General features: G+C 36.8%; 2 protein-coding genes across 2 annotated transcripts; one reads left to right on the top strand and one right to left on the bottom strand.

Moving 5' to 3' along the window:
* Positions 1–1,885: 1,885 nt before the first annotated feature.
* Positions 1,886–12,172, bottom strand: LOC149692439 (N-acetylglucosamine transporter UNC93A-like). Its single transcript, XM_089868180.1, has 6 exons — positions 11,809–12,172; positions 10,686–11,023; positions 6,380–6,523; positions 5,351–5,725; positions 2,867–3,149; positions 1,886–2,309 (listed from the first exon to the last, which is right to left on the bottom strand). The coding sequence occupies exons 1-6, from the start codon at positions 12,170–12,172 to the stop codon at positions 2,008–2,010; spliced, it is 1,806 nt and encodes a 601-aa protein (XP_089724306.1). The 3' UTR covers positions 1,886–2,007.
* A 1,679-nt stretch (positions 12,173–13,851) lies between these two features.
* LOC149692438 (cholinesterase 2-like) lies at positions 13,852–16,779 on the top strand. Its single transcript, XM_089868819.1, has 3 exons — positions 13,852–14,241; positions 16,523–16,560; positions 16,643–16,779. The coding sequence occupies exons 1-3, from the start codon at positions 13,873–13,875 to the stop codon at positions 16,662–16,664; spliced, it is 429 nt and encodes a 142-aa protein (XP_089724945.1). The 5' UTR covers positions 13,852–13,872; the 3' UTR covers positions 16,665–16,779.
* The last annotated feature ends 1,103 nt before the right edge of the window (positions 16,780–17,882 follow it).

Genomic DNA, 17,882 nt, shown 5'->3' with positions numbered 1-17,882 from the left:
ATATAATAAGATTAATTTGTGATTAAAGTAATAATTAGCACGCGGTTAGTAATTAACTTAATCTTGGTTTTAGAGCATAGTACAGAAATATTTAACACTAACATTTAAGCAAAATATCCTTAATTTTTTTATCCAAAATTATCCATTAAGAAAACCTATTATTTTAGAGGTCTAAAAGCAAAACTTAACCAAATCCCTAGCAATTTATGTGGGCAATTAACCCCTTTTATAATGAAAGAATTTAGGTTCGGTCCGTAAATAGCGAAACTCATTTTCGCGCTGTATGTTTCCCGCCTACTTGACGGAGAAATCGTATACCAAGTCCCTCTCTTTCTCTTCTCTCTCTCTCTCTCTCTCTCTCTCTCTCTCTCTCTCTCTCTCTCTCTCTCTCTCTCTCTCTCTCGTCTCTCAGACTCGTCTACCGTCGTGTGTCCACTACACCGAGGTCAAAATATAATCCCTACGCAAATATTATATTTTATCGCCATATAACTAAATTACGGTTAACGCCTCAACGTAAGCAGTTATTAATTTAGCAGTAGAGTGGGAGGTTTTTGTTGGCCCGGACCTTTTCCCCCCTCCACCCCATCCACCCCCATTTCGAGGGTCATTCGTTTCATTTGATCGGGGTCGCGTGCCAACTGCATGCGCAGTCCATAAAAGGGAATACTTTCTCTTTTTTTAACGTGAGTTCCTACCAAGTGGAAAATATAAATTCATACATTATTTTGATATTTTCGTTCTACTATTCTAATAATATAATATTAATTAAACAACCTGCAAATTTTTAAGAGGTCAAAATATGAACGTACATTCGTTTAGAATAATTAATATTATTTAATTTTTAATAAATAACATATTTAATATTACAAGGATTATTATAAGGATAAGGCTTTCTGTGTGGTATAAACTCACGTTGAAAAATATTTCAATATTTTTTTTTTGTTATGGAAAAAATTAATGCCACCGATAAAAACCAAAACCGAACAGTCTTTTTATTCAAATACCCTCAAGATTTGCTTTCTTTTTTATTCCCACGATAATGTTCTTATAAATTTACAACGCCCCTTTTTTTGATTGGGAGGGAGAGGGGTAGAGAAGAATCATTTGGAGAAGATAAAAATCCTCGAATTTTTGGAGGAATCGCCCGTTACCATGGAAACGAACCCTTTTCTTTTACCATTTACTTTTCTAGCGGGATTATTATTCAAAGATTTAATTACAATGGGCGTAAGCGTTAGATATATTACGAGTTTTTCCCCGTTACCTCGGTAACCGCTTTTATATTAAGCTATCCCAGACTACATCTTCGTTCCTGCCGTTTCGGACATTTTAGTTCGTTATTAAAGTTCATTCCATTCCGAGAATGCAATGTAGTTTTAGCTATATTTGATATTGTACCGCATATGAGGATTTTATAGTACATTTTGTTGCAAACTAAGAGTGGAATTGACCGCTCTATAATGGTCAGTTATCGAAAATAGGTTATTTTTGTAACGTATCGTTATAACAGAACGTTATTACCAATTCCAAAAAAGAAAAAAAAAAGATTATTGGAAGATTTTATTGCAACGAAATCGATATTGAAAGATAAACAAATAAATAAATAAATTTTAAAGTGGTAGTGAAACTGATAATGATCAGAACATTAGTAAACTTACCGTCTATCCAATATTTTAACATTTTTTTTATCAAACTTGATATTTTTGTAGATAACATAATTAATGTTTTTTTTCTTTTACATTTTATCCCGTAATATGTTAACATTTAAAACCGTATTAAATTAAATTAGCACTTTAGTTAATGCACGTCTGAACTATTTAAAGAGTTACTGCAACTACAGTAAAAACTTCGCCAGTTCTCCAGACAAAAATGCGCCCCTTAAGGGCTTACTTTTAAGTGGCCACTCCCCCCTCCCCGAAAAAAATAAAAATAAAGCCTACGAAGGAAGATCGTTATTGGTAAGCGCCTGGATGACCATTTTCGAGGATTTAAGTGAACTCGGGGTTAAGAATCGTCTGATGATGGCTGATGGTGGACTGCCCGCGTCGTCCTAGTCGTTGTCATCGTCTTCGTTGTTGTTATATCTTCTCGGCTTGTTGGTTCGGGAGCCGGCGCTTTGACTTTAATTTCCACGATGGCGTAGCCCAGGAAACCGGCTATTAGGAAAGCCAGCACGATAAAAAGTTTGCAATCCGGTCGAAGATAGCCGCTGTAGGCGAAAGCCACCGAAAATCCCAAGGATTCGTATAGACGATAGCAAGAGTAAGCCGCGTCTCTCCTATCACGAAACAAGTCCCCGTAAAGACCTGCGCGATGTACAAGTGGAAAAATGTCGAGTTAAAAGTATAAAAAGAACCACCAGAGGGAAAAAAATGGAAAATAAACATCGTTTGGATGGGCCCCTATACCCTACAAATATTTCATCCGAGGGAGAGACTGAGCTAGAGGGATTTACAAACATGGAAGGAGTACCAATGAGGGTTAAGGAAGGTATAGACTGAAACTCGTAAATTTTAGACCTCCCCAGACTGGCACTCATCCAATCTTAAAAGGAGTCAATTTTCCAGTTGTAAAACACCTTTCGTTCGTGTTAAAATACATGTCTACTAAGGTTGCGTTTTATCGTAGAGATACGGAGAATCCAGACAGCTAAAAACAATGGGGAGTTTGTGTGGAAAAGCCATGCAAGTGGAAAATTAACTTCGCCGAGAAGGGTTAGATTTACGAGAAAAATCAATCGCGAATTACGTACACTTATATACTCAAAATGAGGGCATCAGCTTTAATTTATACAAACACTCCAAGAATATTAAACTAAGGTCTGCATTGGTCATCCTAAGATGGGAAAGGAAAGGAAACGTACCCGTTATTTGAGTCTTCCAGACAGCGTCTCCGGCACCCCACAGAGAGACGACGAGAAAAATCAGAGAAGATCTAGAAAGATATTTTTCTTCCATTCGCCAGAAGAACATGATGGCGATGGCGGATCCGGTCAAGCAAAATCCCGATGACACTATCGTTTTCCGTCCGGTCAGACGGGTCAAAGGTCCCAACGCTAACAGCGAACATGACAGGGCGTTGACTAATCCAAAGACGATCATGACGCAACCGACGTAAGCCACACCCCAATAACACGTCACGAAAGACTGATTATTAAATAGATATCAAGCGTTAATTTGTATAAGGCGGTTTTATACCCAAAAGTAGGCTTAACTTAAACCAAACCTCCCCCCCTTCTTTGTCCTTGACTCGGTCGAAAAATGACGGACATTAATGTTATTTGTTATTTCCTCGATAACGGTTCACGCGTCAAACCGTGATTGAAGACGAAGTGGGGGAGAAGGGATTCGTGAACGGACGGAAATAGGCCTTAATTTTTATTCCTTATCTATAATTGAACAAATATTATAGAGTATAACGGAGTTAAGGTTAGGGTGTGGCACTTAAATACTGCTTATGCCAGGGTGGACATGACATAAACCCCTGACATTTTTTTTTGCCCGCTAATCTAATCGAAAGAAATATATTGCGACATTTTTTTGTTAATACAATGTATCTTGGTATTTCACGAGGTATTTTTACCGTACCTTAAGCCTTATTCCTCCAAAATGGAGTTTATATTGAAAATACACGTTCCTCGGCCTTTCTTTTCAGTCAAATTACAAACTGAAATATGACATTAAGGTCTCTTCCTCCGCAACTTCCTACTATTAGAAACTAGTGCCACGTGGCCACGTGTTGATAGTATTAGAAAGATAGTGACATGGTTTGTAATACAATAACAAGTTCGTACAATACACACTCTCTCTCTCTCGTAATGGTAAAGACCTCAAAATAAGTTTCGATAGTTAGGCTTTGCACGGAAAAGCGACCGCGCCTAAATGTTGGCTTTTACAAAAAAGGCGCGTGCGAAAGGTCGGATAGTTGCGCGTTTTTAATTTATTTTTTTGTTATTGTTCCTATGATAAATATTGTTTATTGTATACTAGAGAATGCTACAATTGATCAGGCTTTTTGCGAAACTGTCCGAACCCTTAAAGTACATACAATAATGGTATTTTCGATTGGGGAAGCTGCATGGGGCGTACAAATACCTAATGCTTTAGAAAGTAGTGTTGGTCAAGTGCATTTGAACGTAAGAGATCCTCTCCTTAAATTCAACCAGTGTATTCAACCTCTGTTAGTGACAGAATTTTCTAGAGTTACACGCAAAATGGATAGTGTGTCTGATGTGTTATAAAAAGATATAGTGTCTTGGAGACTTGGAAGATATCGGAATTTGGAATACGCGTTTTCGGGATATATACATTTCACGCCTTTTAAGTTGCTAAAAGACTTTAGGTTTCATATACGGTATTCCCAGATGATTTTAAGCTTTTCCCGCGCAATATTGACACGACTCTGTTCGCTCGCGCGTTTTCTGTGACCTTTAAAATAGCCTCTGGACCAGTCTCTTTTCCTATTTTCCTTATAAAAGGGAAAATAGTTCAAAGAAAAACGGCTTTGGCGTAAAACCGTCTTTGAATATATAAAGAGGGAAACCTATTTACGCCTTTTTTTCCTTTTTGGTACTGGTAAACTCAATGGGCTGCGCAAAAATTTACATTTTTTTACTTTCTTATATGAAAATGACCATTTTTATCCATATACACACACCCTTGATAACTAGTAGACCAAAAATAGGTCAAAATTAGTTCAATGACCTACTTTATTATATAGATCTTTTCTAAAAATATGTATTTACCCCAGGACTTTCCTTATTCTGTGTTACGTGTCAAGTTAAATTAAATGAGATTGTCTTTTAAAATTTACTCATTTTGATAGTTTGCTTATTTTATAGTTACGCTGCCTGTTGCTTTGTAGTATAATAAGTTTGTTTTAAAAATTAGGTTAAATAATTTATTATGTCTACTAGACTGAAATGAATCTTCTATACTTAATATTTTTATTATTTTACGGGATGATTTCGTCTGGGAGATTCGATCGTATAATGGGATTATAGTTATATAAAGACCCAATAAGAGAAATTGGTTTAGAAATAATAAGTCCTTTCGATTTATAAATAAACCGCTATTTATTAAAAGTCTATGAACTGATATAAGAAAAAAATAAATAGCTATGGTTGGTTATTGGTTAGTTTGACCTCTATGACGTGGGGGTAACTGAGAAAAGTTCAGATTACCTAAAACATTCCCGAATTGTGTTGTAATAACGAAATATTTCACTTTAATTGAGGGGCTTTTGGTTAGGCAACATTTATAAGTAAAAATGTCCCTTGATTTTAAGAAAACAAGGCGAATTTGGGAAAAGGGTTGAAAGCGAAAGTGAAAACGAAGTTGACACTTACGCTTGTGAAATCGCCGAATATAAAGGCTTGTTCCAGGCCGCTAAACACGGTTAATGGGATTAGCGCCATTTGTAAGGGATTTTTGGCTTGTTCCGCCGTCTCTTTTAAGACTTTGAAAGAGAAGATGGAAGAGCTAGAGGAGGACTTGTTCTCTCCCTTCCCTCCTCCTCCACCTCTTTCTTCCGTTTCCTTTCCGAGGGGGTCCAGCCAAACTCCGATAATCACGGCGGCTATTACGCAACAAACGGAGAAGATGGTACATAATTGTAACATCTCGTAGCTGATGACCCTTTGATGAGCCTCATCCGAGACAAACGAGCTAAGATCATCCGCTTCGTACGTTCCCGAGAAACTTAAACCGCATCTTCTTTCCTTCTACGCAGGGAAAAAGAAAGAGGAAGATAATATTGATATTGCGGGTAGGATAACCTATAGCGTCATCAAGTTTGACAATTAATAAGTGAATAATTAATATCCAAACAAGTTAATCAAATGTATAAGTAATTTAAGTGTAGATATCTCGTTATGAGAATACAATTTGAAAGATAAGATCATATTTTAATATTGGCCTACTACGTTTTGGAAACTTTCCTAATCGTTTTTCCATTTAAAAATTACCCTATTTTGCTCAGAGAGAGAGAGAAAAAAATGTGTAAGATTTTAAGTATGTTTCACGATATAGCGTGGCCTGTCTTCATTATCCAGCGACTATCACCCCCTCCCAAAAAAATGGTCCATTTAATCAAAGGCAAATAATAATAATAGAAAGTTAGACGGTATTATGTCTTCTGCCCTCTGGTCGACCCATCTGCGCTCTTACTTCAGTATTACATTACCCTTTTCCCTCTTTACTGTCTCACTTTCCGTTTATTCTATACACCCTTGATACGAGACCACAATTTCATTTGCCTAATTTTGTCTCTCTCTGTCGCGTCTGTACCCGCGAGCGGGCGCGTGTTTGTAAAGGTCATGATATAGTATAGAAAAGGGCGTGCGGGTGTCACCTGAAAATTGCGGATTATCACTTACTGACGTCGTCGTCGTCGTCGACAAGGACGAAGTATTTAATATATCCGTCGATGGGGATTGTACTGCGGGGCGTGATTGGAGTTTGTGGAGTTCCTCGTCACTCGCTTTGTCGAATATCCCGTACGAGATGAGATTGCCCCAGATCTGTATACCGCGGGAACAGAGAGCCATGAGCCAACAAAAAAGTGAGAAAAGAGAGAGAGACGAAAATTAATTATTTGTACACGGCTCGAGCCAAGGTAAAGGAATAAATTATGTATACGGTCTCGACGCCCACCAACCCATCCTCCCCCTGCCCCGAAGATTGGAGATGCGAATCTTCTCTCCAACGAAAGAAGGCTAACAACAGACACGGTCAGGATGATGGCCAAGCCAGAATGAGAATGGAAAAGGGGTGTATATACACCACTCTCAATATTCTATGTCAAATGCGTGGAAGATACACCTCTTCCTTACAGATATTAAAGGGCTAGATTTTGGGCCAACGAGTGATTATGTTCGTTTTTACGGAAGGTAAACTGCAAAACGTTCTGATACGTTGAAACACACCGGAAGTTAATGTTTTTGAAGTCAAAATACACGGAACTAATTTGATATTTATTATTTGCCAAGAATTAAGCTAATCATTAACACATATGAAACACAAGGTGTTCTCTCTCACTTGTAAACTAAAACGGTTCTGGTATCATGACGTAGGCACCTTGATTCGTATTATCATGACGTCATCAATAAACTTTTCTTTTGGTAAAATTAATGAATTTCCGAAGTTGACCAAATATGAGCTCAGCCTCGGTCCTTTTTGACCAAATATGAGCTCAGCCTCGGTCCTTTTTGGCCAAATATGAGCGCAGCCTTGGACTAAAATTAACTTCCTAAGAATTTCATCATTAGCTCCTCGCAACAAATATATGTTTAGAATTCGGTTTACTGAATTCGGTCAATGAGATAGATTCTTGTTTCCTTCATCTCGTTACGCGCGGCAAAAGATACTTTTCGAAAAGATACTCGAGCTTTAGGAAAAATTCTTAGATAGTTGATGGAGCGAATGTGTAGCGAGAGTGTTCCGGGGGAAATTTGGTTCTAAAAGGGAATTGAATAACAATGAATTCCAAACCCGGCCTTGTATCGCCCGAGTACTTTGCGTTCGTGGGTAGAACGTCAACAAATTGGAATCTGAAAACGCTGAAACTCAACGTTCCTTACATTCTAAATTAATACATCTTTTATTAAACTATTCCACTCGAATTTTGCGTGACTTGGAAAGCCCTAATTCAGAGGTCACGGTAGAAAAGTTTCAGATATAGCAGCGTGGATTTAAAAGTTTAACCCTAGTACTTATTATGTAAAATTAATCATCAAGAACCGCCTAAGAAGTTTCGCCAAGAATGCGTTTTAATTAGTACCAGACTTAACTTAAGTTTTGCCCAAGTTAAAACTACTAATTATTTACATTATTAAGATTCGTTGCGGACTTTGATATGCGGTTGATTTTGAAAGTTATTTACACCTACCTATTTTACAGGGTGATATTATAAGGCTGGAATAGATTATAGTTTTCCTATAGGGTCTAACCGAGTATGATTAGTTAAATATTAAATCTAAGCTTGGAAACTTTACTTGGTTTAGTAAATGTATTTATTCTACAGGGCCGGTAGGCCCTTGTAGATATGACTTGATACTCTTTTGTAACGTTAAATCAAAATTCACATGCTTTTACCAATTTTCCTATGGAGATTAACATGGGGTTTTTCGTGATATTTAACCACCTCTAACTGAAAAACTAGAGCGAAGTTACTTTTCGGAATACTCTTAATTTAACAATTAAGTATTCAGGGTGTGCGATCGGCTAGTCTAATCAGAAACAATTAAGTCTAAGTATGTTAATTTTAGTTAATTACAGAAGTACTTGTTTCGACCATCGTGATTGGACATAATAATAATGCTAGAGCTCTTCTAAAACTCAAAACAACCAAGTATCTATGGTGTAGTGGTTATCACGTCCGCTTTACACTTGGAAGGTCCCAGGTTCGAGCCCTGGTAGATGCATGACTTGACTATCGTTATTGGACACAATAATAAGCTAGATCTCTTCGAAAACTCAGAATAACCAAGTATTCATTGTGTAGTGGTTATCACGTCCGCTTTACACGCGGAAGGTCCCGGGTTCGAGCCCTGGTAGATACATGTTTTGACCATCGTGATTGGACATAATAATAAGCTAGATCTCTTAGGAATCTCAGTATTACCAGGTATGTGTAGTGTAGTGGTTATCTCGTCCGCCTAACACGCGGAAGGTGCAACGTTTGGGCCCTGCTAGATACATGTTTTGACCATCGTAATTGGACATAATAATAAGCGGTAAAGAAAACATAATTACTCAAAATTTAATTACATTAAGACTGAAGCGACAGATATTATATAAAAACGTCTTGGTTTGGACCAAGGCCGAAAAAACAAACGATATGTGTGAGGTTTATCAATTGACTGAAGTTTCAGATGTTGAAATTTTTTCTAGTTATTTTTATACACTCAATCCTTAATCAATATTTAATTCAATCAACTGATTTTACTGTTAATCGACCTAGTCCCTCTAAATTAATTGAAAAAATTACATATCTACGCTTTTTCAAGAACAATTACATTTTCCGAAAACATTTTATCATGAAATTAATTATTTTGAAGGGATTTCGTGTCGATGCTCACTAACTTGTGAGCATCTTGACCGACATAGTTTTAATTGTTGCTGGCTTGACAAATTTTCAAGTTTGCACCAAAAGAAGTTTAAATCTGTTTTAAGTTGTTGATAAGACTGTCGTTTAGAGTGAATGTCGTCTACTTAAGACAAAGCAACAAAGTTTATCCTGTGTGGTAAAGGGTAAAGATCACATAAACAGAAATACTTCTCAGACTTGTTATATTCATTTCCCGCGGAAATAATATGGTTAAACAAATCATTCATTACTAGTTATGCCAAGAAGGTCACATTTAACTCCGACACCCCCTCCCTTCCTCTATTTTCCCAATATATGGCATTTTATAATCACCAGTGGTTTCAGTGTATGGGTCATCTGAGCCGTCGCAACACACTCAGCCAATATTACCATAGACTGAGTTATGACCAAGAAATTCTTAAGTACGGAAAAGGAAGTTCCAGTGCAACTTTACCATCAAAGAGGCGACAATAGAAATGTAGCATTTCGATATACGAAATTAAATGTATAAATTCGCGCAACACCCTTGTTTGGCATCCACGATCAAATATTTACATTTTCCATTCGAGTTATGCCAAAGTTCGCTTGCTTGTTTTAGACATCCAGTAGAACATTTCAAATATTCAATACTGTATCCTCAACATGATAAATTAATTTCACGATAGAATGTTTTCGGAAAATGTAATTGTTCTTGAAAAAGCGTAGATATGTAATTTTTTCAATTAATTTAGAGGGACTAGGTCGATTAACAGTAAAATCAGTTGATTGAATTAAATATTGATTAAGGATTGAGTGTATAAAAATAACTAGAAAAAATTTCAACATCTGAAACTTCAGTCAATTGATAAACCTCACACATATCGTTTGTTTTTTCGGCCTTGGTCCAAACCAAGACGTTTTTATATAATTTTTAATTAATGATTTAAGCAGGTTTTTATAATACCTCTTAAGATAAACGTAAATACTATAGTACCTCATTTAAATTTTTAAATTTTCTGAAAAAATGTTTGTTTAATTTTTGATTATTTTTTTTTTACTTTCCTAGTTGAATTTTGGTGTAACTAATAAATTATTTAAATAATTTTGGTTTTTTTTCTGCATAGATTCTGCACAATGTGCCACAAGCAAACACACTGGATCAATTTGAGGATTACGTACCCAAGAGAGAATTATCTTTGCTACAAAATGGGTAAGTCCCAATTTATCTTTAAATTTTCATTGCATAGTGTGTTTTCACCGGAATTAACTTAAACGAACTGCGTGGTAGAATTAGCGTTATATAATTTTACGTTATTGGTGGGAAATATTGAACCATCTTTTGGTTGCCCAAGGCGTGAATTCCTTAAAATTATCTATAAAAATTATAACCCAATAGGCATTGAGGTTTCCTTCGATTTTAGGTATACTGTACACCACGTGGTAAATTTTGGCGCGTAAATAAAAAACATACGGACGCTCTGGCATCCTAAGATGGAGGAGAGGTGAAGGGGATTGTAAGAGCTAGTCGGGAAAAACAATAGCGCGGGAAAATGATGGTGATGCGGCGCGAGCGAGAAGTTTGTAAATTATCAGCGAAGAGCGAGAAAGGTACATACCTGACTCGTTTGAAAGAACATGAAGAAGAGACTGAAGAAACGAACGAGTACCGTTGAGATCGATTCTCCTATGACGGATTCGTAGTTTCGGGCCAATTCGGTTATGTAACCGCAATTGGCAGTCCATAGGGGAGCCGCCGCTAGTCCCAACAACGTCGAGGCGGGCAGCAAAGTGTACCATTGGGGATAAATATTTGCGGCAAAGTAAGGGCAAAATAACAGGGTACAAACCACCATGGTTCGCTTTAAACCCAACCACTTAATCATAGCGCTTGGAACGAAAACGCTAGACAACACGAGCATGACGTAGATGACGCTCAGCGAAAGGGTTCCAAGTCCTATAATATTATATATTGAAAATTATTTTCAAACCACTAAATTATATGCCTTCCCTAACTTGAATATACGAAATTCCAAGATGCCAACGATATAATTAATCCCCTTGTCTATTAATTTAGAAATATCGTTTGTTTTTCCAAATAATTAAGGAAAGCTTTTCCGCCGTTTTGAGAATATAGGCCTATAATACCGCTTTTCAAGTTTTAATTTATAGAACTCTGGTATTTTATATATATATTCGTGGAATTGTGGCTTCGAAAATGAATATTCTAATTACAATTTTTATCAGATTCCTTAAACAAATACTCGTATGTAAATGGAAATGTTCTCGAAACAAGAACGTATACCGCGAGGCCGGGAAAGGACATTTTATAATTGCATATTTAGTATTTATGCCTGAGGGGAGCGTATATACTATTTCGGAGAATTTATATACACCGTGTGGGAGAGATCACTCCAATACTTATTTTGGTTGAAAATCCCTCCACTATACATTCCGAAATATTCGTCTTACAAGGCATTTGTTACCTAACTTGCGTTATACGCGTTTAAGTCTTTTGGAGAATTATAAGCCTTCCTTTGACCTTTTCCATACCGTATTTATTAATTAGGAAAGTATGTAATATTTTCTCTCAACTGCAAGTGTAGAACTATGTTCTGTGTACAGGGTGTTTCTGATAAATTAAAGGGATGTTTGTTCTTTGGGAAATCGATTTTTAGTTGAAAATGTTATTTCTGTGATATCAGAAACACGCTGTATAGAGTAAGAAAATTAATATCTTACCTGATTCGGAATTGACGCTACTCTCCAAATTGCTCAGGGATAAGAACGCCGTGAAGAGTATATTAAAGGCGAAACTGAGAACGAATAGATTTTTGAAAATATCGCATTTCGTTTCCTTTATATCGCGATTAATATCGGCAATTTTTCCGTACAAATCTTCGTCTGCCATAACGATGATTTTGGGGTTTTTAGACCATCGATTGGCCGTTTTAGATGTTATTGATTCCGCATCGCTGTTCCGGAGACCAGTTACCGCCGTCGAAGTAACGCTGGGATTGTCACCTTCAAAGGCTAAATTAACGTGACCTTTCGGTTTGACCCCGGCGGTCATTTCTATATCCGAATTTATTTTATTTCGAACCATTTCGCTTTCCGTTCAAATTTTCCGTTATTAAGGATGTGTACACTTTCCACCACCAATAAGCCTTTATGTTTATTTGGTGGACAACAATTGAATACCATAGGTCGTGTGTGGTTTTACATTAAAACAGAGCTTTAAACGTTTTGCAGTATATAAAATTTAGCTGGCGTTGCGTCAAGTAAGCATCTTTTAGAGAAACCTACAGTTGAAGCTTCTTTTTTTCCTTTTTGTTTTTAAATTATTTATTATTCAATGGTAGTTTGCGAGAATTTTGACTTTTAACCGTATACGTCAGGTTTACCTTAGCTCAAGGTTTAAACGTGTCCCTGAAAAATAAGTGATCGCGTATGTCTTTCTTATAGTATCTACACGCGCACGTGGGGATGGATAACTTACGAATTAGATGTAAAATTGATAGAAATCTCTATCGATTGATGAGTATAGTGTCCAACCCCAGTTGTTTGTCTTAGATAAATTGTTTTGAAAGATGTTTTGCTTATAAGTCTGTGTTTTTTAAAGATTGGGGTTATGTTACGCGCATTATTTATGGAGTGTTAAATGTGACTCAACAATGAAACAATGAAAATATGAGATTAATTGTTTGAGTTTGTCCACCTGTATGACCTTGAAAATGACTTATCGCGTTTATATTTTTGATTATTTTTTATTATCTAATTGTTTTACGCAACTATACATCAAAATCCTTTCACACGTACCTATCAAATGCTCCTATTGTTAAAGAACATTTAAGTTTTCGCAGCGATATATCATCGCCTTTGAAACTTTAAACTCTTTAGAATTTAATAGAATCTAATATGGTAGTAGGAAAGATTCTGTTAGGCTTAGCGCAGCTGACTTTGGCGTCGCTAATAATAGTCGCGGAAAATTGCAAAGTTGGGATAAATTTCGATACTTCGGAATGCGCCCTTTTGACGGAAACTGAAACGGGTTGGGTGCGAGGAATTCAAATTGAAAGTCAAACTGGCAAAGATGTCGGGGTTTACTTTGGAATTCCTTACGCGCTTCCACCCATCGGGTCTCGACGTTTTCGCTCCTCGGAACCAGTCGCGAAATGGGATGGCGTCTTCAAAGCCCATACCCCGCCGTTACCGTGTCATCAGGCATCTTTTGAGTCTCCCGACGCTAACCAGTCTGATACCGAAGACAGTCAAAATTTTGGTTACGGATTTATGGTACCGTTACCTCATAGCGAAGATTGTTTGAAACTCAACGTCTACGTCCCCATTCCAAAACCGGAGAAGGCACCCGTTAGTTTTTATCTCCATGGTGGAGGTACGTTTTATGTTTTTGAGTTGGTTATTTTTTTGGTGGTGCATGTGCTAAAGGAAGTTTATTCCATTCAAAAACGTATGAAAACAGTTTCAAGGTGTCTAGCGTGAATTTGTTAACTCTCTACCATTGATAATATGGAACTCTTAACCCGATGATTGGAATGTACTTCTCGTACACGTTTAATCCCACCCCTTATAGGTTAACTATATCCTTCCTTATTGCCTGCCCTAAGGCTAAGACTTAATACATTTATACACGTGTGTAAGGTTATACCATACGCTTATAATCTTGTCCTCGTTGCTTTCCCCCTGCACTTTCCCGAGTAGTTTCTTCCCAGAAAGTTTTAACGAAGTTACGGTTCGTATTACAGCTCGTTTTTTCCAGGTTTCTACGGCGGTTCCTCCGTGCACATGTTTACCAACGGATCGAATTTAGCCGCGGAAGAGGGTTTAATATTTGTTTCGGTAAACTACCGATTGGGAGTCTTGGGTTTCCTATCTCTAGGAAACGAAGGGGCGAACCCCGAAGCGCCCGGAAACGTCGGAATCGGAGATCAGAAATTGGCCCTAAGATGGCTGAGAGAAAATATAGGCCATTTCGGTGGTAACCCCGACGATATTACCTTGGTTGGAGCTAGCGCCGGTGCGGCCTCAGTCGCTTACCACTTGGCCTCTCAGGACACCAGGGAACTTTTTCGAAAGGCAGTTTTTGTCGGTGGAGGTCCCTTAAATCCCTGGACTGTCAACGACAAAGACATCGTAGTTCGCAAATCGATAAAAGTAAATCGAACTTTTTTGTTTTTCTTTCTTCTTTTCTACTCTTTTTTTTCTCTCCCTGACTTTATTTGATTTGGTATGTTCCTTATTGAGGACTTTGAGCTTAAGTATGTTGGATTTCATTGTTAGAAGGCTTAAATAGTGGAAAATCCTTCAGGTGGTGCTTATATTGCGATACAATATAACTTTATACCCCCCAACCTTACCTACTTAGCAGATTTTGAATATTTATAGGTTTCATTAATAAGTTAATCGCGTATAGATAGTTCACTATTTTAGACCCTGTTTCGAATAACAATTAATAAAATCCCATAAATATTTTTTAAATTATCACTTGATTGCCTTTAATTTCATTAAAGAGCACTCCTCAATATCCGTCTTTGATCGTATGTAGTAAAACTTAAGTTCTAAATTGCCTTCCCTATGGTTTAACTTTAATATTAACTAAGAAGATTGCGTTTAGGGGATTGAATTTCAAACATTCCATCCGAAACTCCACGCAGCTAATTTTTCAATTGAGTTTTGCTCTTGGGGGTTTCTCCGCGCCTCCTTCTGTAGTACAAAACTCTCTTAAAGTTCGTCCCTGGAATAGGAACTATATCTTATAGTATACTATTCTATACCTTACACACACCTCTATCGAGTACTGTAGTATATTAAGATATAGACGCTATATGTACGATTGAAGTGTAGTGTAGTGTGTTAAAGAGAAACTTCATCCCTCGATCCCCCTCCCAAGATGAGAGTGAGAGTATGGTGGAGATGCGATTCTCTCCTCCCAGCATCTTCCGTCCCCTTTTCTCCTTCCGCTTGGAGAGACTCATTCTTCTTAAAGGAGATTAAGCTCTAGGACTGCTCTGCTCTCGCTCGCTCGCTGTACTATATGGTCCCTCTTGGGTTCCTTGACAGAAAAGACTACCAGTTTTAATACTACTCATCAAAGAATAAAAAGAAATTCTTCTTTCCCTCTCCTAACCTCCTTCCTATATACCGACTTTTCCTCAATTTCAAAAGCTTTAGATGTTTAGAATCTAGTATGATCTTATATTTTTCATTAGTCAGTTTAAGTCTGTACCGTTTATAAAAGGTACTAAGGGTATTTAAAGGGTTTAAGGATAGTATGAAGTTAAATTGATATCGGAGGTATCTATCTGCAGGGTTGGCCGCAAACATTGAAGCAATCCAGAAAGGTTTTTCAGTTTTGATGCATTAACAAAAGTTAATTATCCTTGACGTTATTAAATACCATATTTCTTTTATTATTGATACACTCGTATAAATTTTAACAATTTTATCTTATCTCACCATGACCCGCGCTCGTGAGAAGTTGAACTTTGACCCCCCTACCCGTGTTAGAACTTGATATTCTCTCTTTTATATAATTTATTTCTAACACTACAGAAATTTAAAAGAAGAAAAAAAAATAATAATAAGCACCATCAGAAACTTTCCAACTTGGTCTATATACGCCTTCTAAATGTTAGAGTACCACTATACAGACATTTTTAGAATTTTTAGGCCAGTTTTTATATAGATATATATTTTTTTCGCGGCTTTTGTACATTAACTCCACACGATAGAGTTGAGAGGAATGCTTTTAGATTTCAAATATTTCTTTTTTTTATATATATTTATTTATATACTTTTTCATTTCGTTTTCTAGTGATCTTATCACATTTTCGGACTTATAGAAAGTCTATTTACTTTATTTGTCGACAACTTTTTGCCAATCTATTTTTTTTTTTGCTAAATTCGATCGGAAAAAGTTATATGTATTAGGGAATTTTTTTTCCTCTCGATATTTTCTTTTAAATAGCTTATCTTTAATGGACCTCAAACATCGTTGGTTGTGACTTTGGCCATTTCGCCGTGTGTGAAATGCCATTGAAATAGATGGGGGAGAAAAAAAACATGTTATACCTATAATCGGGAAATGGAATGGGTTCAAAAACATTAACAAAAATTAGTTTTCACCCCCTCAAAAGATTCACTATCTATCAACTATGACCGAAGGATTCCTTTTTTTTCCACCCATTACATAGAAATTTAATCAAAAATAAAGCTTTTTTTTCTTTCCCCAATAGTGTGTTCTGTAAAAATCCATACCTTAACTTAAAGGGTAGATAACCGTAGAAAATGTTAATGTATTTACTATTTCTTTTAGTCGTTTAAAAATACGAATTTCACTTCATCTTCTCTTTAACTAAAATCTAATAATTTATTAAAAGGCTTAAAATTTTAATATATATTTTTTTAATGTTTTTTTTAAACCGTACATCTTTAGGTGGCGCAAAAATTGGGTTTCAAGGAGATGAAACGAATGTAAGCGCGATGGTGGAATTTTTAAGAACCCAGACTCCCGAAGATTTAATTTCGGCCAACGAGGTGGCTAAATTTTTGGCAGAATCGAATATCGGGCCCATTAAAGACGGGACCTTGATCCCTTATGATTTGGAAAACGAAATTAGGAAGGTGGAAAATTTTTCCGTTATAATTAGCACCGCCTCTGATGAAATGGGATGGAATTTAATGGATGCTTATCCGGAGTTATTTCAAAAGTGAGAAAGATTTTTCTCATCTTTTTTTCTATTTTATTGCGTTCTCTTTATAAGAGAGGTTATGAAGAAACTGAAATTCGCCAACTAAGAATTTGACCAAAACGTCATAGAAATTAAGCTCAATCCTTCAAATCAATTAAGAAAAAAAAATACTTCCTACAAAATCCAATTAACTTTAGACTTCAAGAAATCTACAATTAAAATTCGAAAAATGTACACACTGAAGAAGAAAAGTCATTAAGACATCAGAGACCGTCTTTAGGCAAAGTAAACTTCATATCAGTCTAGGGAGGGAAGGAAAACCCCCCAATTACTCATTTAAAATCATCCAAAATCCCCTAAGAGCTTAATTGGTCTACGGAGCGCAGTCGATTGGTACTCAGACGACAGGAAAAAAAAAGGAATTGAAAATGAAACACCCTTCTGTTAGCCAACTTGTACCAGCACCTCTCCTACACCCTTGGTTCTAAGCCATTGTGTACACAAAACACCACTACTACGAAGGTTGATGGGTCTGTTTTTGACAGTAACGAAGATGGAAGAATTAGTCTCGGCGATTACCAAAGGATAGTTGCGGACCTGAATCCGGTCGTGTTTGACCATCGGATAGCCAGTGTCCTAACAAAAGCCTATATCGATAATTTCGGGTCGAACGATTCCTCTTCGAGTGCCGCTGGTGTTGTTGATGTCCAGATGGATTTGGTTTTGGAGACGGCCAGCGACTACTCATTCGTTTGTCCTTCAGACCGCCTAGCCGACATTTTAGCGGAAAAGAATAATCAGGTGAAAGAAGGCCCCAACACGCTAACCGCTACTTTTCCATATATATATATGCACTCGAGCTTCCTTTGTATCATCAAAGCTTATACCTTTCTCTACCCATTTCAAACAATTCATGCTTACGTTATTATTTCTCTTTCACCACACACGCCTTTTATTCTTTTAATATCGCGTCACGGAAAGTCATACTTAAATTTTTCCATAGTACTTGAACGTCAAAACGAAGTAACTTTGAATATTACCGAAACGTAGGCCTATAATGTTTAGAATTGACGTATCTCGCTATTTGAAAGACTTCGAGTTATT

This window comes from Phalangium opilio, unplaced genomic scaffold (genome assembly GCF_054372755.1).
Source record: "Phalangium opilio isolate 3A_F unplaced genomic scaffold, DU_Popi_V2 ptg000024l_1, whole genome shotgun sequence".
NCBI lineage: Eukaryota > Metazoa > Arthropoda > Arachnida > Opiliones > Phalangiidae > Phalangium > Phalangium opilio.
This window is presented reverse-complemented; position numbering and strand designations above follow the sequence as displayed.

Bases quoted from the DNA above. Each gene is read 5' to 3' on its own strand.
- LOC149692438 (XM_089868819.1), top strand. From the start codon at position 13,873: ATGTTTACCAACGGATCGAATTTAGCCGCGGAAGAGGGTTTAATATTT. The intron at 14,242-16,522 runs GTAAATCGAACT...GTACATCTTTAG, and splicing joins TAGTTCGCAAATCGATAAAA to GTGGCGCAAAAATTGGGTTT. The intron at 16,561-16,642 runs GTAAGCGCGATG...AATTTTTGGCAG, and splicing joins TTCAAGGAGATGAAACGAAT to AATCGAATATCGGGCCCATT.
- LOC149692439 (XM_089868180.1), bottom strand. From the start codon at position 12,172: ATGGTTCGAAATAAAATAAATTCGGATATAGAAATGACCGCCGGGGTC. The intron at 11,024-11,808 runs GTAAGATATTAA...ATAATATTATAG, and splicing joins TAGCGTCAATTCCGAATCAG to GACTTGGAACCCTTTCGCTG. The intron at 5,726-6,379 runs GTAAGTGATAAT...TTCCCTGCGTAG, and splicing joins CGACGACGACGACGACGTCA to AAGGAAAGAAGATGCGGTTT.